The 24,614-nt window shown below is 30.6% G+C and overlaps 1 protein-coding gene across 5 annotated transcripts in view; it reads left to right on the top strand.

The window, feature by feature from the left end:
- Positions 1-24,614, top strand: part of LOC143241648 (tetraspanin-18-like) — a 62,936-nt gene that overhangs the window by 34,495 nt on the left and 3,827 nt on the right. The window contains exons 2-8 of one of the 5 annotated variants that reach the window (XM_076484845.1): positions 10,526-10,609; positions 11,270-11,318; positions 14,285-14,337; positions 19,471-19,545; positions 20,526-20,594; positions 21,657-21,812; positions 22,828-22,914. In XM_076484845.1, the coding sequence (XP_076340960.1) occupies positions 10,526-10,609; positions 11,270-11,318; positions 14,285-14,337; positions 19,471-19,545; positions 20,526-20,594; positions 21,657-21,812; positions 22,828-22,914 (573 nt within the window). Of the gene's footprint in view, positions 1-10,525; positions 10,610-11,269; positions 11,319-14,284; positions 14,338-19,470; positions 19,546-20,525; positions 20,595-21,656; positions 21,813-22,169; positions 22,294-22,786; positions 22,919-24,614 lie in introns of those variants that run through there. The other 4 variants (XM_076484846.1, XM_076484849.1, XM_076484848.1 and 1 more) reach the window with 4 other exon arrangements.

Genomic DNA, 24,614 nt, shown 5'->3' with positions numbered 1-24,614 from the left:
TTCTGTAAGTAAACAATACCAGTTATCTCTGTAAGTAAACAATACCAGTTACATTTGTAAGTAAACAATACCAGGTGCCTCTGTAACTAAACAATACCAGGTACCTCTGTAAGTAAACAATTCCAGGTGATCTGTAAGTAAAAAATACCAGGTTCCTCTGTAAGTAAATAATATTAGTTATCTTTGTAAGTAAAGAATAACAGGTAATCAGTGAGTAAATAATACCAGTTATCTCTCTATGTAAACCATACCAGGTAATCTCTAAGTAAACAATACCAGATGCCTCTTTAAGTAAACAATACTAGGTACCTCTGGAAGTAAACATTACCAGGTAATCTGCAAGTAACAAATACCAGGTGCATCTGTAAGTAAACAATTCCAGGTCTTTTTGTAAGTAAACAATACTAGGTACATCTGTAATTAATCAATACCAATTGTCTTTTTAAGTAAACAATGCCAGGTACCTCTGTAAGTAAAGGATATCAGGTACTTTGGTAAATAAGCAATACCAGATATCTCTGTAAGTAAACAATACCAGGTACCTATGAAATTAAACAATACCAAGAACCTCTGTAACTAAACAATACTAGGTACCTCTTTAAGTAAACAATACCAGGTACATCTGTAAGTAAACAATACCAGGTGTCTCTGTGAGTAAACAAAACCAGTTATACCTGTAAGTAAACAAAACCAGGTGCCTCTGTAATTAAACAATACCAGGTACCTCTTTAAGTAAACAATACCAGGTACATCTGAAAGTAAACAATACCAGTTATCTCTGTAAGTAAACAATACCAGGTAATCTCTAAGTAAACAATAGCAGGTGTCTCTGTAAGTAAACAATATAAGTTATTTCTATAAGTAAAGAATACCATTTAATCTGTGAGTAAACAGTACCAGGTACTTCTGTAAGTAAACAATACCAGGTGCCTTTGTGAGTAAACAATACTAGGTAACTCTGTAAGTAAACAATACCAGATACCTCTGTAAGTAAACAATACCACGTGTCTTTCTAAGTAAAGAAGACCATGTTCATCTGTAAGTAAACAATATCAGTTATTTCTATAAGTAATGAATACCAGGTAATCTGTGAGTAAACAATACCAGGTACTTCTGTAAGTAAACAATACCAGGTACATCTCTATGTAAATACTACCAATTATCTCTGTAAGTAAACAACACCAGGTACATCTGTAAGTAAATATTACCAGATATCTCTGTGAGTTAACAATACCAGGTAATGTGTAAGTAAACAATACCAGATACTTCTGTGAGTAAACAATACCAGACACATCTGTAAGTGAACAATACAGGTACCTCTGTAAGTAAACCATACCAGTTACCTCTGTAAGTAAAGAATAACATGTGTCCCTGTAAGTAACCAATACCAGTTAATCTATAAGGAAAAATCCCACATACCTATGAAATTAAACAACACCAAGCACCTCTGTAAGTAAACAATACTAGGTACTTCTGTAAGTGAACAATACCAGGTGTCTCTGTAATTATCCAATACCAGGTACCTCTGTAAGTAAACAATACCAGGTACATCTGAAAGTAAACAATACCAGGTAATCTGTAAATAATCAATACCAGGTAATTTCTAAGTAAACAATAGCAGGTGTCTCTGTAAGTAAACAATACCAGGTTCATCTGTAAGTAACTAATAGCAGTTTTCTCTGAAAGTAAACAAAACCAGTTATATCTTTAAGTAAACAATACCAGATGCCTCTGTAAGTAAATAATACCAGGTTCATCTCAAAGTAAATAATACCAGTTTTCTCTGTAAGTAAACAATATCAGTTATTTCTATAAGTAAAGAATACAATGTAATCTGTGAGTAAACAATACCAGGAACTTCTGTAAGTAAACAATACCAGGTACATCTCTATGTAAATAATACCAGTTATCTCTGTAAGTAAACAATACCAGGTACCTCTATAAGTAAACAATACCAGGTGCCTCTGTAAGAAAACAATACCAGGTACATCTGTAAGTAAATAATACCAGTTATCTCTGTAAGTTAACAATACCAGGTAATGTGTAAGTAAACAATATCAGATACCTCTGTGAGTAAACAATACCCTAGACATCTGTAAGTGAACAATACAGGTACCTCTGTGAGTAAACAATACCAGAGACATCTATAAGTGAACAATACAGGTACCTCTGTAATTAAGCAATACCAGTTATCTCTCAAAAAAAAAAAACAGGTGTCCCTATAAGTAAACAATACCAGGTACATCTGTAAGTAAATAATACCAGTTATCTCTGTAAGTTAACAATACCAGATAATGTGTAAGTAAACAATACCAGATACCTCTGTGAGTAAACAATACCAGGTACTTCTGTAAGTAAACAATACCAGGTGCCTTTCTAAGTAAAGAAGACTATGTTCATCTGTATGTAAATAATACCACGTGTCTCTGTAAGTAAACAATATCAGTTATTTCTATAAGTAAAGAATACCAGGTAATCTGTGAGTAAACAATACCAAGTGTCTCTGTAAGTAAACAATACCAAATACCTCTGTAAGTAAACACTTCCGGGTGTCTTTCTAACAAAGAATACCACGTTCATCTATAAGTTAATAATATCAGGTGTCTCTGTAAGTTAACAATACCAGGTAATATGTAAGTAAACAATCCAAGATGCCTCTGTAAGTAAACAATACCAGATGCTTCTCTAAGTAAACAATACTAGGTACCTCTGTAAGTAAACAATACCAGGTACCTCTGTAAGTAAACAATACCACGTAATCTGTAAGTAAACAATACCAGGTACTTCTGTAAGTAAACACTACCAAGTACATCTGTAAGTAAACAATACCCGGTACATCTGTAAGTAAACAATACCAGATGTCTCCGTAAGTAAACAATACCAGGTACCTGTCTAAGTAAACAATACCAGGAACATCTCTAAGTAAACAATACCAGATGTCTCTGTAAATAAACAATACCAGATTATCTGTAAGTGAAAAATTCCAGGTGCCTTTGTAAGTAAACAATACCAGGTACATCTCTAAATAAACAATACCAGATGTCTCTGTAAGTAAGGATTAGCAGTTATCTCTCTAAGTAAACAATACCAGGTAATCTGTAAGCAAACAATACCAAGCACCTCTGTAAGTAAACAATACTAGGTACCTCTGTAAGTGAACAATACCAGGTGTCTCTGTAATTATCCAATACCAGGTACCTCTGTAAGTAAACAATACCAGGTACATCTGAAAGTAAACAATACCAGGTAATCTGTAAATAAACAATACCAGGTAATTTCTAAGTAAACAATAGCAGGTGTCTCTGTAAGTAAACAATACCAGGTTCATCTGTAAGTAACTAATAGCAGTTTTCTCTGAAAGTAAACAAAACCAGTTATATCTTTAAGTAAACAATACCAGATGCCTCTGTAAGTAAATAATACCAGGTTCATCTCAAAGTAAATAATACCAGTTTTCTCTGTAAGTAAACAATATCAGTTATTTCTATAAGTAAAGAATACAATGTAATCTGTGAGTAAACAATACCAGGAACTTCTGTAAGTAAACAATACCAGGTACATCTCTATGTAAATAATACCAGTTATCTCTGTAAGTAAACAATACCAGGTACCTCTATAAGTAAACAATACCAGGTGCCTCTGTAAGAAAACAATACCAGGTACATCTGTAAGTAAATAATACCAGTTATCTCTGTAAGTTAACAATACCAGGTAATGTGTAAGTAAACAATACCAGATACCTCTGTGAGTAAACAATACCAGAGACATCTGTAAGTGAACAATACAGGTACCTCTGTAAGTAAATAACACCAGGTACTTCTGTAAGTAAACAATACCAGGTGCCTTTCTAAGTAAAGACTATGTTCATCTGTATGTAAATAATACCACGTGTCTCTGTAAGTAAACAATATCAGTTATTTCTATAAGTAAAGAATACCAGGTAATCTGTGAGTAAACAATACCAAGTGTCTCTGTAAGTAAACAATACCAAATACCTCTGTAAGTAAACACTTCCGGGTGTCTTTCTAACAAAGAATACCACGTTCATCTATAAGTTAATAATATCAGGTGTCTCTGTAAGTTAACAATACCAGGTAATATGTAAGTAAACAATCCAAGATGCCTCTGTAAGAAAACAATACCAGTTATCTCTGTAATTTAACAATACCAGGTACATCTGTAAGTAATCAATACCAGGTGTTTTTCTAATAAAGAATACCAGGTGTCTCTGTAAGTAAACAATACCACTTCTCTCTGTAAGTAAAGAATGCCCGGTGTCTCTATGAGTAAACAAAACCAGTTATATCTGTAAGTAAACAATACCAGGTACTTCTCTAAGTAAACAATACCAGTTACATCTATATGTAAACAATACCAGATGCCTCTGTAAGTAAAACCATACCAGGTACCTCTGTAAGTAAACAATACCAGGTAATCTGTAAGTAAACAATACCAGTTGCCTTTGTAAGTAAACAATACCAGGTACCTTTGTAAGTAAACAATACCAGGTACTTATGTAAGTAAACAATACGAGGTACATCTGTAATTAAATAACACCAGTTATCTCTGTAAGTAAAGAATACCAAGTAATCTGTGAGGAAATAATACCAGTTATCTCTGTAAGTACACAATACCAGGTGCCTCTGTGAGTAAACAATCCCAGGTACCTCTGTGAGTCAACAATACCAGGTACCTCTGTAAGTAAATAATACAGGTATCTGTTGAGTAAATAAGAGGGCTACATAACAATATAACTTGTTTGTAAATTGTGTAGAAGGTTTACAAGTTTGTATACTTTGTAGAAGGTTTATTAGTTTGTTTACTGTGTAGAAGGGTTTTTAATTTGATTGTAAACTGCGTAGAAGGTTTATTTGTTTCTATGCTGTGTAGAAGGTTTATTTGATTGTAAACTGTGTAGAAGATATATCGGTTTGTTTTAAGGGTAGAAGGGTCGTAAATTTGTTTGTTTACTGTGTAGAAAGTTTATTAGTTTGTATACTGTGTAGAGGGGTTTATAATTTGTTTGTAAACTGTGTAGAAGGTTTATTTCTTTGTATACTGTGTAGAAGGTTTATTTGTTTGTGAACTCTGTAGAAGGTTTCTTAGTTTGTTTACTGTGTAGAAAGTTTTTTAGTTTGTTTGTAAACTGTGTAGAAAGTTTATTAGTTTGTTTACTAAGTAGAAGGATTTTTAATTTGTTTTTAAACTGTGTAGAAGGTTTATTAGTTTATTTATTGTGTAGAAGGATTTTTAATTTGTTTTTAAACTGTGTAGAAGGTTTATTAGTTTGTTTACTGTGTAGAAGGATTTTTAATTTGTTTTTAAACTGTGTAGAAGGTTTATTAGTTTGTTTACTGTGTAGAAGGGTCTTTAATTTGTTTGTTTATTGAGTAGAAGGTTTATTAGTTTGTTTACTGTGTAGAAGGATTTTTAATTTGTTTTTAAACTGTGAAGAAGGTTTATTAGTTTTTTACTGTGTAGAAGGATTTTAATTTGTTTTAAACTGTGTAGAAGGTTTATTAGTTTGTTTACTGTGTAGAATTTTACAGTTTGTTTACTGTGTAGAAGGGTTTTAATTTGTTTTAAACTGTGTAGTAGGTTTATCAGTTTGTTTACTGTGTAGAAGGGTTTTAATTTGTTTTTAAACTGTGTAGAAGGTTTATTAGTTTGTTTACTGTGTAGAAGGGTCTTTAATTTGTTTGTTTATTGAGTAGAAGGTTTATTAGTTTGTTTACTGTGTAGAAGGATTTTAATTTGTTTTAAACTGTGTAGAAGGTTTATTAGTTTGTTTACTGTGTAGAAGGGTCTTTAATTTGTTTGTTTATTGAGTAGAAGGTTTATTAGTTTGTTTACTGTGTAGAAGGATTTTAATTTGTTTTAAACTGTGAAGAAGATTTATCAGTTTTTTTACTGTGTAGAAGGATTTTAATTTGTTTTAAACTGTGTAGAAGGTTTATTAGTTTGTTTACTGTGTAGAATTTTACAGTTTGTTTACTGTGTAGAAGGGTTTTAATTTGTTTTAAGCTGTGTAGAAGGTTTATTAGTTTGTTTACTGTGTAGAAGGATTTTAATTTGTTTTAAACTGTGTAGAAGATTTATTAGTTTGTTTACTGTGTAGAAGTTTTATCAGTTTGTTTACTGTGTAGAAGGGTTTTAATTTGTTTTAAACTGTGTAGAAGGTTTATTAGTTTGTTTACTGTGTAGAAGGGTCTTAAATTTGTTTTAAACTGTGTAGAAGGTTTATTAGTTTGTTTACTGTGTAGAAGTTTTATCAGTTTGTTTACTGTATAGAACGTTTATTAGTTTGTTTACTGTGTAGAAGGGTTTTAATTTGTTTTAAACTGTGTAGAAGGTTTATTTCTTTGTATACTGTGTAGAAGGTTTATTTGTTTGTAAACTCTGTAGAAGGTTTATTAGTTTGTTTACTGTGTAGAAGGTTTGTCAGTTTTTTTACTGTGTAGAAGGGTTTTGAATTTGTTTTAAACTGTGTAGAAGGTTTATTAGTCTGTTTACTGTGTAGAAGAATTTTTAATTTGTTTTAAACTGAGTAGAAGGTTTATTAGTTTGTTTACTGTGTAGAATTTTACAGTTTGTTTACTGTGTAGAAGGGTTTTAATTTGTTTTAAACTGTGTAGTAGGTTTATCAGTTTGTTTACTGTGTAGAAGGGTTTTAATTTGTTTTAAACTGTGTAGAAGGTTAATAGTCTGTTTATTGTGTAGAAGGGTTTTAATTTGTTTTAAACTATGTAGAAGGTTTATTAGTTTGTTTACTGTGTAGAAAGTTTTTAATTTGTTTGTAAACTGTGTAGAAGGTTGATTAGTTTGTTTCTGAGTAGAAGGATTTTAATTTGTTTTAAACTGTGTAGAAGGTTTATTAGTTTATTTATTGTGTAGAAGGTTTATTACTTTGTTTACTGTGTAGAAGGTTTGTCAGTTTGTTTACTGTGTAGAAGGGTTTTTAATTTGTTTTTAAACTGTGTAGAAGGTTTATTAGTTTTTTTACTGTGTAGAAGGATTTTAATTTGTTTTTAAACTGTGTAGAAGGTTTATTAGTTTGTTTACTGTGTAGAAGTTTTATCAGTTTGTTTACTGTGTAGAAGAATTTTTAATTTGTTTTTAAACTGAGTAGAAGGTTTATTAGTTTGTTTACTGTGTAGAATTTTTACAGTTTGTTTACTGTGTAGAAGGGTTTTTAATTTGTTTTTAAACTGTGTAGTAGGTTTATCAGTTTGTTTACTGTGTAGAAGGATTTTTAATTTGTTTTTAAACTGTGTAGAAGGTTTATTAGTTTGTTTACTGTGTAGAAGGGTTTTTAATTTGTTTTTAAACTGTGTAGTAGGTTTATCAGTTTGTTTACTGTGTAGATGGGTTTTTAATTTGTTTTTAAACTGTGTAGAAGGTTTATTAGTCTGTTTATTGTGTAGAAGGGTTTTTAATTTGTTTCTAAACTGTGTAGAAGGTTTATTAGTTTGTTTATTGTGTGGAAGGGTTTTTAATTTGTTTTTAAACTGTGTAGAAGATTTATCAGTTTGTTTACTGTGTAGAAGGATTTTAATTTGTTTTTAAACTGTGTAGAAGGTTTATTAGTTTTTTTACTGTGTAGAAGGATTTTAATTTGTTTTTAAACTGTGTAGAAGATTTATTAGTTTGTTTTCTGTGTAGAAGTTTTATCAGTTTGTTTACTGTGTAGAAGGGTTTTTAATTTGTTTTTAAACTGTGTAGAAGGTTTATTAGTTTGTTTACTGTGTAGAAGGGTCTTAAATTTGTTTTTAAACTGTGTAGAAGGTTTATTAGTTTGTTTACTGTGTAGAAGTTTTATCAGTTTGTTTACTGTGTAGAAGGTTTATCAGTTTGTAAACTGTGTAGAAGGTTTATCAGTTTGTAAACTGTGTAGAAGGTTTATAAGTTCCCGTTTAAACAACAAAACGTACAATTATCGATATTTAATTTCTCTCATGAAACATAGCTTCTTTACATAAGAATGTTTGTTTAAAAAAACATAGCTTCTTTACATAAGAATGTTTGTTTAAAAACATAACTTCTTTACATAAGAATGTTTGTTTAAAAAAACATAGCTTCTTTACATGAGAATATTTGTTTAAAAAAACATAGCTTCTTTACATGAGAATATTTGTTTAAAAACATAGCTTCTTTACATGAGAATATTTGTTTAAAAAAACATAGCTTCTTTACATGAGAATATTTGTTTAAAAAAACATAGCTTCTTTACATAAGAATGTTTGTTTAAAAAAACATAGCTTCTTTACATAAGAATATTTGTTTAAAAAAACATAGCTTCTTTACATAAGAATATTTGTTTAAAAAAACATAGCTTCTTTACATGAGAATATTTGTTTAAAAACATAGCTTCTTTACATGAGAATATTTGTTTAAAAAAACATAGCTTCTTTACATGAGAATATTTGTTTAAAAAAACATAGCTTCTTTACATAAGAATATTTGTTTAAAAAAACATAGCTTCTTTACATAAGAATATTTGTTTAAAAAAACATAGCTTCTTTACATGAGAATATTTGTTTAAAAAAACATAACTTCTTTACATGAGAATATTTGTTTAAAAAAACATAACTTCTTTACATGAGAATATTTGTTTAAAAAACATAGCTTCTTTACATAAGAATATTTGTTTAAAAAAACATAGCTTCTTTACATAAGAATATTTGTTTAAAAAACATAGCTTATTTACATGAGAATATTTTTGTTAATAAACCACCGAAAGAGAATTGATTGTACGATTCACCTATTGAAAACTGTGTGCTGGGTATCCCGATTAAGGTTAAAAGGTACTCGTCGCACAACGAGTTTTAGAGACAATTAGCCAAGCGTTCTCGCTTCATGTCTGCTGTATTGTTCATATAGTGGGAGGGAAGCGTAGTTGTATGTGTCAACAATTTCCTTTCTTGTCGGTTACCGTAGGTAGCATTACGTTCCATGTATAAACTAGGTACAATTGAAGTTATATATTTAGCATTAATTGTGTTGATTTCTTTATAAATATTTAGTTTATAGAAACTCACAACTGGCGGACGAGTTCCTCACAGACGTTTTTTTAGTTATTTTACCAGTTTTTATTATCACTACATGACTTTATTCATAAAACAATATAAAGGCGTGTGTTTAGACAGTTCACAGAATTTCTACAACACGCTTTTGAAAACGTAGTCTTTCGTTTCTTGGATTTTTCATGTATACATTAGCTGGAAAATTACTTTGTTTCGTTACTATTTAGCTAGAATAGTATATGAACTGGAAAACCGTTTCGTTTCGCACATAAATCAGTTAAAATAAACTACAAGTTACAGAGGTCTCAATAATTACTGTTGTTACAATTACTATTGAAGGTAAACAAGTTACAACAACTACAATTAGTTAAACAAATACAGCAATTAACATATTATAATATATATATTATATTTCATATCATTCCACACACATGGGTTTATAAGATGAGCTTTGTCCAAAAGTCAATGAGGTACTTGACCATCGGTTTCTTATCGAAGACGTTTACTTTAGCATCCTCAGACCGAAACCGAAACCATTCGACCAAAGTAACACAAGAAAATGAGAGTGTATGAAAACAGTCACTGCATTTCTTCAACAGGGAAAATATTCATTAAAATAACGATATTAAACTATTTAAAACACCGTCACAAATTAGGGTGTTAAACAGGAGTTGTAATGGATAAGTGATATTGCTAATAGGCCCTGACCGTTTCGTGCCACGAACAGAATGGTGACGCCATAAAGTTGATTCTGGAAACCCAGGAACTACGCTACGCTGACTAGATCTATTATAGTGTTATGACATTAAAATGTTCAGTTGTATCAAAGGTAGTTAAAATGTTATGGTATCTGTCTGTTTATTTATCAAACCCTTTATTTTCAGGAGGGCGGTTTTATCTTTGCAAAACATCTATATTTCTTATCTATTTTTAAAAATTAATCATCACATTAACGTTTTGTGGTTCTTTAAATTTCTCCAACTGTTCTGTTGATATAAATATAAACAGTGACCCTAGAGTTACTAATATATTCGTCATTAACCATTATTTGTTGACTGTTTATTTTTGTTACCAATTGTTCTGTTGATATGAATATAAACAGTGATACTAATGTTACTAATATATTCGTCATTAATCATTATTTGTTGACTGTTTATTTTTGATTCCAACTGTTATGTTGATATGAATATAAACAGCGATACTAGAGTTACAAATATATTCGTCATAAACCATTATTTGTTGACTGTTTATTTTTGTTTCCACTGTTCTGTTGATATGAATATAAACAGTGATACTAGAGTTACTAATTTATTCGTCATTAACCATTATTTGTTGGCTGTTTATTTTTGTTTCCAACTGTTCTATTGATATCAATATAAATAGTGGTACTAGAGAGTTATTGTGACGGCTGTTCTAAATCAATGTTTGTTGACTGTATATTTTCCCTTTACTTGTTCTATTGATATCATATTATTATGTTCATTGTTTGTTATTAAATGTAGGTACTAGGTGGGGCGATAATCGGGTATACGATGTGGGTTCTTGGGACTTCTGCCCAAGGAAGAGAGTTTTTCAGTGGGAAATTGGTGAGTAAAAGTAATTATTATTTATTATGAGGTAAGAAAACTTTAATGGCATATTATACTATACTCACCATCTGAACAAATAATTACACAGTTATATTCATATTGTTATTATATAAACACAGCCAGTAAATAAAAATGCCTCCTCTTTATTTTTGTCTAATGAATAGCTCTTAAAGATAACTTGAGGCCCGGCATGGCCAAGCGTGTTAAGGCGTGCGACTCGTAATCTCAGTGTCGCGAGTTTGCATCCCCGTCGCACTAAACATGCTCGCCCTTTCAGCCGTGGGGGCGTTATAAAGTTACGGTCAATTCCACTATTCGTTGGTGAAAGAGTAGCCCAAGAATTGGCGGTGGGTGGTGATGACTAGCTGCCTTCCCTCTAGTCTTACACTACTAAATTAGGGACGACTAACGCAGATAGCCCTCGAGTAGCTTTGCGCGAAATTCAAAAACAAACAAACTTAAAGATAACGAACTGTATGATTTAAATGAAAACATTTGCAAATAAAATAATTACAACTTGATGTTTAAAGAAATGAGCAAAACAATATAAAACAAGATAGTGAAATATAATAACCTAAACTTAAATAGTTGTGAAGTTTGTATCAATAGATTAAACCACCTGAATACTCTTAATAATCAATGTGTTTCATTCTACAGCTGTTTACATACGTTACCCTCTGTCTGGGTGCCTTCCTGTTTGTAGGTGGTAAGTGAATAAGTATTTTACAAAATAACTGAAAACGTTTTGCATGTATTAACCAAATGTTAAATATGTTTGTTGTCTAAGTAGTCTATAAGTTTTAAAGTGTTGTTACTACAGGTTTAATTTATTCAAATATGTTCTCGTTTTAAAGCAAAACTCGAATGTAGGCAAACATCGTTTTGTTACTGAATCTATTTGTTTGTTACTTGGACCTCAAGAATCGAGCGTAAGAACAAATCACGGTACACAATAATCGATATTGGATGACCATGGACTATGAATACGATAATCAGTTTTGGATGACCTTGGATACAATAATTAGTGTTTGATGACCATGGAAGTTTCATTCATGGTGTTAACAGTGTAGAACAGTGGTGCACAAAGTCCGGCCCGCAACGAGTCACCGAGTGGCCCGCGATGTCCAACGGAAAAGTCAAACATAGAGAGTTCGCGCCTGCGCAGATTAAGCGCTATAGAAGAATATGCATTAGATTAGGCACTGGATGATTCCATATTTGTGTCGAGCAATAAAGAAAATTTAATAAGCAAATCACGTTAATGCATAGGTATTTAATCATTGGCTTAATGACGTAATATTCCCGTAATTACGAAATCTCACGCTTTCAATTGTTCTTCGAGATTTACTTACGAGCCCTATTTTGATATTATTTCGTAACAAAATGGCAGCTAATTGTAAAAGAAAAGTTGACGACGAAAACCGGCAGTTTAATTATGTTTGCACTACACAATACTGTTTTGTTCAACAACAGAAGAATGTGATTTGTCTGCTGTGTCATTCGACAGTAGAGGTGGCGAAGGTATCCAATATAAAGTGTCATTATGAGTCGAAGCATAAAGATTTCCACAACATTGTCGGTGATGAACGAACAGCTCGAATTGAATCTCTGCAGCTGTCGCTGAATCACCAGCAGAATGTTTTTTCAAAGCAGTCAGCAGATTTAGGTGCAGCAGGTGAGGTCAGTTACGATATTTCGTTGATGATAGCGAAATCTGGCCGACCTTCACTGATGGTGATTTTGTCAAGCAATGCATGATTACTGCATCGAAAAAGTTGTGTCCAGAAGCATTTCGCAAGCTACAGACGGTGGCTTTGAATCGTATGACAGTTCAACGTAGAATTTCACACATCTCAGCAGACGTGACAAGGCAGCGTACAAATAAAGCAGCCAACTTTGTCTACTTCTCTTTGGCAGCAGACGAGTCAACTGACATCAGTTCAACAGCACAGCTACTAGTTTTTGTTCGTGGTGCATCGTCTTCGTTTAATATCACAGAGGAACTAATCGGCATGGGTTCCATGAAGGATCAGACAACTGGGTCTACTCTATTCGAGAAGACAATACGACTGTGTAGTAGTGTTTCATTGGATTTCACGAAACTGGTAAGTGTGACCACTGATGGAGCACCAGCCATGACCAGAGAAAGTAGCGGGCTGGAAGCACTGTTGATGAAGCATCGAGGAAAGCAGAACAGATAGTTGGTGAAGTTTCACTGTATTATTCACCAACAGAACATGTGCAATAAAGAACTTCGTTTTCAGACACTGATGGCATTAGTGACGAAAACCATTAATTTCATCACATCACGAGGGCTCAATCACCGTAAATTTCGAAATCTTCTTGAAGAAATTGATTCAGACTATGGTGGACTTGTGTATCACTGTAAAGTACACTGGCTGAGTCGAGGGAAGATTCTCAGAAGATTCTGGGAGTTGATTGATGAGGTGATAGAATTCCTCAGAAGCAAGAACAAAGACACAGAAGTGATTTCCATGACTGATCCAGCATGGCAAGCTGATTTGACCTTTCTGGTCGACATGACACAACACTTGAATGATCTGAATTTGAAGTTGCAAAGCAAAAATCAGCTTGCAAATCACGTCTCAGCTTTCAGGACAAAGTTGAAGTTGTTCCAGCAGCAAGCAGCATCAGGCAACTTCGTGCACTTTCCCACTTTTCAGTCACAGCTACAGAAGAATCAGAACATTGACTCAGTGTGTCAGTGGATGACTTGTCAGCAGAATATCAGCTCGAACTTACTGATCTCCAGGCATCTGATGAACTGCGTGCTTTTACCGAGAAAACAGTTTGCTTGACTTCTACAAAACGTTACCTGATACATTTGCTAATCTGAAAGAGAATGCACTTGTCCACACCAGCATGTTTGGCATCACGTACTGCTGTAAACAGGCTTTCTCACACATGAAACTGAACAAAAACAACACTCGCAATCAGCTGACTAATGATCATCTAGATTCTAGAAGCAGTCTTGGGTCTTTCAGCATCAAACATCAAGCCGGATATTTCTAAGCTCGTAGATGACATGCAGCACCATCCATTGCACTGACTTTGTGACAGTTGATATATTATACATTTCTTAGAATAATGTGCAAACTCTTTTATGTAATCGTTATTTGTGTGTTCTTAAATGTGATGTCCATCTTGTGTGAAACAACTGTGGAATGATTTTAATCTTCACTTTTTTGTGGCCCCCAATGGTTACGAAAAGTCTGTTTGTGGCCCCTGACTCAAAAAGTTTGTGCACCACTGGTGTAGAAGTACCCAGTTCAATCTGAACTCAGAAAAATCAGACGTGCTTTTTAGTCCACTACTATCACACACTTGATATAAGAAATGTGACAGTCAGACAACTACTTAATCTGGTGTCATATCAGTTGATCTAAAAATAAGAGATTCAAACAACTAATTATTAGACCAGTGTGCTACATCAGTTGATTTAACAACCAAGAGAATCAGACAACTAGCTACACCAATGTTACATCAGTTGATCAAAGAACCAGAGGAAAGATGATACATCTAACTTCCAAGATTGTTTAATTTACAAACATACACCTGTGTACTTCTACTGGACCTAAAAATCTAATGTTTTTAGCAGATTTTATCTATGTTACAGTAGATTACATGTATATTGTTATTATTCCCTCTCAGGTCTATTAGGATCAATTGGATCTTATAGGAAAGGAGGGTGTTTGTTGAATACAGTAAGAACATTTTTCATTACTTTTTCTAATATTTTTAATTAGATCATACATTGTAACTTTTAGGCTGAAGAAATAAACCTTAACTTCTCTAAATTTTTATGTCCATCAATAATTTTCTCACACTTAAATATTAACTTCTTTTCAGTTATTTAGAGTTTGTTTAAACTTTGATGGCCTCCTGTTGAACGAAATTGATACAACATATCTAGAATTATTAGTATGTACCTCTGAAAAATGTTACTCCTTTCACAAAACACCATGTAAAAATTGTGATCTCTCTCTTACATAAATAACATGAACGTAATAAGTGTTCTAACTTGACTCATAGATAAATATTGTCATGTTGATAATTACAGGTAATGCTGTTACCTTCTAACAAACTCATTCTGAGTAATATATTTTATATCATGTTATACATAGATAATTACAGATAATATTGTTCCTTCTTACTTTCTTACAAACTGTGTGTGATAATGTGTTTTATATCATATTATAAATAGATAATTACAAATAATATATTCCTTTTTACTTTCTTACAAACTGTGTGCGATAATGTGTTATATATCATATTATAAATAGAAAATTACAGATAATACTGTTCCTTTTTACTTTCTAACAAACTGTGTGTGATAATGTGTTATATATCATATTATAAATAGAAAATTACAGATAATACTGTTCCTTTTTACTTTCTAACAAACTGTGTGTGATAATGTGTTTTATATCATATTATAAATAGAAAATTACAGATAATATGTTCCTTTTTACTTTCTTACAAACTGTGTGTGATAATGTGTTATATATCATATTATAAATAGAAAATTACAGATAATACTGTTCCTTTTTACTTTCTAACAAACTGTGTGTGATAATGTGTTTTATATCATATTATAAATAGAAAATTACAGATAATATGTTCCTTTTTACTTTCTTACAAACTGTGTGCGATAATGTGTTATATATCATATTATAAATAGAAAATTACAGATAATACTGTTCCTTTTTACTTTCTAACAAACTGTGTGTGATAATGTGTTTTATATCATATTATAAATAGATAATTACAGATAATATGTTCCTTTTTACTTTCTAACAAACTGTGTGTGATAATGTGTTTTATATCATATTATAAATAGATAATTACAGATAATACTGTTCCTTTTTACTTTCTAACAAACTGTGTGTGATAATGTGTTTTATATCATATTATAAATAGATAATTACAGATAATATGTTCCATTTTACTTTCTAACAAACTGTGTGTGATAATGTGTTTTATATGGTATTATAAATAGAAAATTAGAGATAATATGTTCCTTTTTACTTACTAACAAACTGTGTGTGATAATGTGTTTTATATCATATTATAAATAGAAAATTACAGATAATATGTTCCTTTTTACTTTCTAACAAACTGTGTGCGATAATGTGTTTTATATCATATTATAAATAGAAAATTAGAGATAATATGTTCCTTTTTACTTACTAACAAACTGTGTGTGATAATGTGTTTTATATCATATTATAAATAGATAATTACAGATAATATATTCCTTTTTACTTTCTTACAAACTGTGTGTGATAATGTGTTTTATATCATATTATAAATAGAAAATTACAGATAATACTGTTCCTTTTTACTTTCTAACAAACTGTGTGTGATAATGTGTTTTATATCATATTATAAATAGATAATTACAGATAATATGTTCCTTTTTACTTTCTAACAAACTGTGTGTGATAATATGTTTTATATCATATTATAAATAGATAATTACAGATAATATGTTCCTTTTTACTTTCTAACAAACTGTGTGCGATAATGTGTTTTAAATCATATTATAAATATAAAATTAGAGATAATATGTTCCTTTTTACTTACTAACAAACTGTGTGTGATAATGTGTTTTATATCATATTATAAATAGATAATTACAGATAATATATTCCTTTTTACTTTCTAACAAACTGTTTGTGATAATGTGTTTTATATCATATTATAAATAGATAATTACAGATAATATATTCCTTTTTACTTTCTAACAAACTGTGTGTGATAATGTGTTTTATATCATATTATAAATAGATAATTACAGATAATATGTTCCTTTTTACTTTCTTACAAACTGTGTGCGATAATGTGTTTTATATCATATTATAAATAGATAATTACAGATAATACTGTTCCTTTTTACTTTCTTACAAACTGTGTGCGATAATGTGTTATATATCATATTATAAATAGAAAATTACAAATAATATATTCCTTTTTACTTTCTTACAAACTGTGTGCGATAATGTGTTATATATCATATTATAAATAGAAAATTACAGATAATACTGTTCCTTTTTACTTTCTAACAAACTGTGTGTGATAATGTGTTTTATATCATATTATAAATAGAAAATTACAGATAATATGTTCCTTTTTACTTTCTTACAAACTGTGTGCGATAATGTGTTTTATATCATATTATAAATAGAAAATTACAGATAATACTGTTCCTTTTACTTTCTAACAAACTGTGTGTGATAATGTGTTTTATATCATATTATAAATAGAAAATTACAGATAATATGTTCCTTTTTACTTTCTTACAAACTGTGTGCGATAATGTGTTATATATCATATTATAAATAGAAAATTACAGATAATACTGTTCCTTTTTACTTTCTAACAAACTGTGTGTGATAATGTGTTTTATATCATATTATAAATAGATAATTACAGATAATATGTTCCTTTTTACTTTCTAACAAACTGTGTGTGATAATGTGTTTTATATCATATTATAAATAGATAATTACAGATAATACTGTTCCTTTTTACTTTCTAACAAACTGTGTGTGATAATGTGTTTTATATCATATTATAAATAGATAATTACAGATAATATGTTCCTTTTTACTTTCTAACAAACTGTGTGTGATAATGTGTTTTATATCATATTATAAATAGAAAATTACAGATAATATGTTCCTTTTTACTTACTAACAAACTGTGTGTGATAATGTGTTTTATATCATATTATAAATAGAAAATTACAGATAATATGTTCCTTTTTACTTTCTAACAAACTGTGTGCGATAATGTGTTTTATATCATATTATAAATAGAAAATTAGAGATAATATGTTCCTTTTTACTTACTAACAAACTGTGTGTGATAATGTGTTTTATATCATATTATAAATAGATAATTACAGATAATATATTCCTTTTTACTTTCTTACAAACTGTGTGTGATAATGTGTTTTATATCATATTATAAATAGAAAATTACAGATAATACTGTTCCTTTTTACTTTCTAACAAACTGTGTGTGATAATGTGTTTTATATCATATTATAAATAGATAATTACAGATAATATGTTCCTTTTTACTTTCTAACAAACTGTGTGTGATAATATGTTTTATATCATATTATAAATAGATAATTACAGATAATATGTTCCTTTTTACTTTCTTACAAACTGTGTGTGATAATGTGTTTTATATCATATTATAAATAGATAATTACAGATAATACTGTTCCTTTTTACTTTCTAACAAACTGTGTGTGATAATGTGTTTTATATCATATTATAAATAGATAATTACAGATAATATGTTCCTTTTTACTTTCTAACAAACTGTGTGTGATAATGTGTTTTATATGATATTATAAATAGATAATTACAGATAATATGTTCCTTTTTACTTTCTAACAAACTGTGTGTGATAATGTGTTTTATATCATATTATAAATAGAAAATTACAGATAATATGTTCCTTTTTACTTTCTAACAAACTGTGTGTGATAATGTGTTTTATATCATATTATAAATAGATAATTACAGATAATATGTTCCTTTTTACTTTCTAACAAACTGTGTGTGATAATGTGTTTTATATCATATTATAAATAGATAATTACAGATAATATATTCCTTTTTACTTCCTAACAAACTGTGTGTGTTAATGTGTTTTATATCATATTATAAATAAATAATTACAGATAATATGTTCCTTTTTACTTTCTAACAAACTGTGTGTGATAATGTGTTTTATATCATATTATAAATAGATAATTACAGATAATATGTTCCTTTTTACTTTCTTACAAACTGTGTGTAATAATGTGTTTTATATCATATTATAAATAGATAATTACAGATAATATGTTCCTTTTTACTTTCTAACAAACTGTGTGTAATAATGTGTTTTATATCATATTATAAATAGATAATTACAGATAATATGTTCCTTTTTACTTTCTAACAAACTGTGTGTGATAATGTGTTTTATATCATATTATAAATAGAAAATTATAGATAATATGTTCCTTTTTACTTTCTAACAAACTGTGTGTGATAATGTGTTTTATATCATATTATAAATAGATAATTACAGATAATATGTTCCTTTTTACTTTCTAACAAACTGAGTGATAATGTGTTTTATATCACATTATAAATAGATAATTACAGATAATATGTTCCTTTTTACTTTCTTACAAACTGTGTGTGATAATGTGTTTTATATGATATTATAAATAGAAAATTACAGATAATACTGTTCCTTTTTAGTTTCTTACACACTGTGTGTGATAATGTGTTTTATATCATATAATAAATAGATAATTACAGATAATATATTCCTTTTTACTTTCTTACAAACTGTGTGTGATAATGTGTTTTATATGATATTATAAATAGATAATTACAGATAATATATTCCTTTTTACTTTCTAACAAACTGTGTGTGATAATGTGTTTTATATCATATTATAAATAGAAAATTACAGATAATATGTTCCTTTTTACTTTCTAACAAACTGTGTGTGATAATGTGTTTTATATGGTATTATAAATAGAAAATTACAGATAATATGTTCCTTTTTACTTTCTAACAAACTGTGTGTGATAATGTGTTTTATATCATATTATAAATAGAAAATTACAGATAATATGTTCCTTTTTACTTTCTAACAAACTGTGTGTGATAATGTGTTTTATATGGTATTATAAATTGAAAATTACAGATAATACTGTTCCTTTTAGCTTTTATTCAAACTGATTCTGAGGAATGTGTTTTAATGTATATTTTAGCAACTTTAATTTGTATTTGTTGAATTTGTTTTTTACTTTTAGTTTTTATGTCTGAGTGTTGTGTCAGTAGCTACAGAGGTTGGAGGTATTGTGGCTCTAAATATTTTGAAGACAAAAGTAAGATTTTTTTATTGACAATTCAATTCATAATCTTATGTTGATCTATTTAGTTTTTATCTATTAATGTCTCATAGGTACAAATATTAAAAAATGTATGTTTTTCTTCCAATCCCTACCCTCTTATACCACAAATTGTTTAATATATATATATGTTTGTTTAATATAATTATGAAATAATTCTTAACAGTTGTTTGGTCAAACATTCCCTATGACCTCTGACAACAAGACAGTAAACAGAAATTAAATAAGTTATCACCGAAAGTTGCCCTAACCTTCATACCAACATCATGTCTTTGTTTTTAGTTTTTTCTTTCAACAACCAAATTCATGTAACAAAATTAAGTTTTATCTTTCATTACATTTGGTTGTTGACATTGCAGTGTGCTGTGTAGTATGTTTTTATCCATGTCGTGCGAATGATACCATATAATGTATTTTATTACTGCCTGAACAGTTTTCCTATGTTGATTATCAAATAGTCATATTATCTTTATAAAGATATACAGAGAAAATTAGGATATCATCTGAAGTGACTGTATCCCTCAGATCAGAACAGAAACATGTGCATCAGTAGTTGTGACTTCAGCACTTCAGTTGATTCTTCCACCAATCAGAAGATGGTTTGACAATAAACCATAAACCTCGTGTTGTGGACATGTAAAACTGACTCCAGAAACCTGAGTCTGTGAACATGTAAAACTGACTTCAGAAACCTGAGTCTGTGAACATGTAAAACTGACTTCAGAAACCTGAATCTGTGAACATGTAAAACTGACTCCAGAAACCTGAATCTGTGAACATGTAAAACTGATCCAGTTGTTTACTCTAAAGAACAGCTTTCTTCTTTTTCTTCCCCAGAATATAACTGAGTTGTTTATTTAAGAAATATTTTCATAACATCCTAAAAATACTTATTTAAAGACTCATCTAACACTTTTAAAAACTTATTTTAACAAAGATGTATTAATCATTCTTAGGTGGCTGATATTCTTAGCCAAATGTGGTCAGAAGTTAACCAGGCGACACGCAATGTTTTACAAGAAAAGGTAAAGTAATAAACTAAAGTGTCTTCTTCATTACACAAACTTTGAGGTACAATAAACAGTTAGCTGTCAAGTGTTAAAAGTAAGACAGAAGTCAGTGAAACTGTTGTGTCTTTAGATACTTCAAAGTATATAGAAAATATAGTCATATCCATGATAAATTCAAATGTTAACCTTATACACAGACCTAGATCTGAATGTTCAACTAATCAGATCTGATGTTTAGTCGTAAGTTTCAGAAATATAAGTGTGATTAAGTTAATAGTTGGAAAGAATCATTTGGACCTTACAACCAGCTGTCAACCGATACTTAAGACTTTAAAGTGTGATTAAGTTAATAGTTGGAAAGAATCATTTGGACCTTACAACCAGCTGTCAACTGATACTTAAGACTTTAAAGTGTGATTCAGTAATAGTTGGAAAGAATCATTTGGACCTTAGAACCAGCTGTGAACCGATACTTAACACTTTAAAGTGTGATTAAGTTAATATTTGGAAAGAATCATTTGGACATTACAATCAGCTGTGAACCGATACTTAAGACTTTAAAGTGTGATTCAGTAATAGTTGGAAAGAATCATTTGGACCTTACAACCAGCTGTGAACCAATACTTAACACTTTAAAGTGTGATTAAGTTAATAGTTGGAAAGAATCATTTGGACCTGACAACCAGCTGTGAACCGATACTTAACACTTTAAAGTGTGATTAAGTTAATGGTTGGAAAGAATCATTTGGACATTACAACCAGCTGTGAACCGATACTTAACACTTTAAAGTGTGATTAAGTTAATAGTTGGAAAGAATCATTTGGACATTACAACCAGCTGTCAACTGATACTTAACACTTTAAAGTGTGATTAAGTTAATAGTTGGAAAGAATCATTTGGACCTTACAACTAGCTGTGAACCGATACTTAACACTTTAAAGTGTGATTAAGTTAATAGTTACAAACCACTTTCTTTCCTGTTTCTTCTAGTTTAACTACTTTAGGATCAAAGGAGTTGTAACAACAAAATACTGTTATTAAACCTTTAAGGAATATATTATTTTATTTTGATTTAGAAGTTCCACTCCATCTTCTTTCAGTTTCACTGTTGCGGGTTTTTAGGACCAAAGGAGTTTGCTTATAACTCCAAAATGATCGATGACAGTTGTTATTTCAGTGAGACATCAACTGATAACACAGTAGTAATAACTGAGAAGCAAGTTTTGAAGAGAGTAAGTAAACAAAATGACCCTTTTGACATCTTATTTTCATGTACTCTTCTTCTTTAGGTTTTACTAATGAATAATCTATATCAGTTAACATGCCCCATACATGTTGTCGACTTTATGTTCTAGAACAAATAAATTGTCAATTTTAGGACATAATTTCCAACCAGTATAAAACCATTAATTCTTTGTCAACTTCCCTGGGAAGTAGTAGGTGTTAACTGATGTTTCATTCTATATATGTAAAAACGGCTCGTTTGGGTTGAGAAAATTTTTTACGTAAAAAAATATTTATATATACATATTTCTCTAAAAGTGGGTTTTCTCTATATCACTGATGATGTTGCATACTATTATTGTTAGTCAATGGTCATCCCACATCATCAACTATCTTCTTTGTCAACTTCCCTGGGAAGTGGTAGATGTTAACTGATGTTGCATACTATTATTGTTAGTCAATGGTCATCCACACCATCAACTATCATCTTTGTCAACTTCCCTGGAAAGTGGTAGGTGTTAACTGATGTTGCATACTATTATTGTTAGTCAATGGTCATCCCACACCATCAACTATCATCTTTGTCAACTTCCCTGGGAAGTGGTAGGTGTGAACTGATGTTGCATACTATTATTGTTAGTCAATGGTTATAACACACTATCTACTATTTTCTTTGTCAACTTCCCTGGAAGTGGAGTTATAAGCTGATATTATGTTCTGTTACAATTATTTGGTTGTCATTATATACATATAACAGAGATATTTATCCTGATCTGTCAATACTCTTTAAATCATTTATAATTGATAACATATTAAAGCTAATTCTTAACTGATAAGTTATTGTAACTACATATGGGTTATTGTAATACTATTATTATTAGTGCTTCATATGAAATGGGCTAGATGTGAGTAAAACTGTTATTACCACTGTTATTGTAATATTACCTGGTAATTTGTAACCACGTTATGTCATTTTTCACAGTCCTGGAATAACTAATCAACATTTTACTGACTGTACTACAGGTGGGCTGCAAGGAGTTTCTGGTGGACTGGTTTTATGAAAACAAGGTGGTCTTGATTATTTCTCTAGGTACCATAATACTTATCCAGGTAAGGTCATGTTTTTAATGACATGTGAAAACAAAGTGGTCTCAGTTGTTTCTATAGGTACCACACTACTTATCCAGGTAAGGTCCTGTTTTTAATGACGTGTGAAAACAAAGTGGTCTTGATTGTTTCTCTAGGTACCATACTACTTATCCAGGTAAGGTCCTGTTTTTAATGACATGTGAAAACAAGGTGGTCTTGATTGTTTCTCTAGGTACCATACTACTTATCCAGGTAAGGTCCTGTTTTTAATAACATGTGAAAACAAGGTGGTCTTGATTATTTCTCTAGATACCATACTACTTATCCAGGTAAGGTCCTCTTTTTAATGGCATGTGAAAACAATGTGGTCTCGATTGTTTCTCTAGGTACCACACTACTCATCCAGGTAAGGTCCTGTTTTTAATGACATTTGAAAACAAAGTGGTTTCATTTGTTTCTATACGTACCACACCACTTATCCAGGTAAGTTCCTGTTTTTAAAGACATGTGAAAACAAGGTGGTCTCGATTGTTTCTCCAGGTACCACACTACTTATCCAGGAAAGGTTCTTTTTTTTATGGCATGTGAAAACAAGGTGGTCTTCATTGTTTCTCTAGGTACCACACTACTTATCCAGTTAAGGTCCTGTTTTTAATGACATGTGAAAACAAGGTGGTCTTGATTGTTTCTCCAGGTAAGGTCCTGTTTTTAATGACATGTGAAAACAAAATGGTCTCAATAGTTTCTATATGTACCACACCACTCATCCAGGTAAGGTCCTGTTTTTAATGACATGTGAAAACAAAGTGGTCTCAATTGTTTCTATACGTACCACACCACTTATCCAGGTAAGGTCCTGTTTTTAATGACATGTGAAAACAAAGTGGTCTCAGTTGTTTCTCTAGGTACCATACCACTTATCCAGGTAAGGTCCTGTTTTTAAAGACATGTGAAAACAAGGTGGTCTCGATTGTTTCTCCAGGTACCACACTACTTATCCAGGAAAGGTTCTTTTTTTTATGGCATGTGAAAACAAGGTGGTCTTCATTGTTTCTCTAGGTACCACACTACTTATCCAGTTAAGGTCATGTTTTTAATGACATGTGAAAACAAAGTGGTTTCGATTGTATCTCTAGGTACCACACTACTTATCCAGGTAAGGTCCTGTTTTTTATGACATGTGAAAACAAAATGGTCTCAATAGTTTCTATATGTACCACACCACTTATCCAGGTAAGCTCCTGTTTTTAATGACATGTGAAAACAAAATGGTCTCAATTGTTTCTATAGTTACCACACCACTTATCCAGGTAATGTCCTGTTTTTAATGACATGTGAAAACAAACTGGTCTTGATTGTTCTCTAGATACCACACTACTTATCCAGGTAAGGTTCTTTTTTTAATGACATGTGAAAACAAAATGGTCTCAATAGTTTCTATATGTACCACACCACTCATCCAGGTAAGGTCCTGTTTTTAATGACATGTGAAAACAAAGTGGTCTCAATTGTTTCTATACGTACCACACCACTTATCCAGGTAAGGTCCTGTTTTTAATGACATGTGAAAATAAAGTGGTCTCAGTTGTTTCTCTAGGTACCACACTACTTATCCAGGAAAGGTTCTTTTTTTTATGGCATGTGAAAACAAGGTGGTCTTCATTGTTTCTCTAGGTACCACACTACTTATCCAGTTAAGGTCATGTTTTTAATGACATGTG

This window comes from Tachypleus tridentatus, unplaced genomic scaffold (assembly GCF_004210375.1).
Source record: "Tachypleus tridentatus isolate NWPU-2018 unplaced genomic scaffold, ASM421037v1 Hic_cluster_1, whole genome shotgun sequence".
NCBI lineage: Eukaryota > Metazoa > Arthropoda > Merostomata > Xiphosura > Limulidae > Tachypleus > Tachypleus tridentatus.
This window is presented reverse-complemented; position numbering and strand designations above follow the sequence as displayed.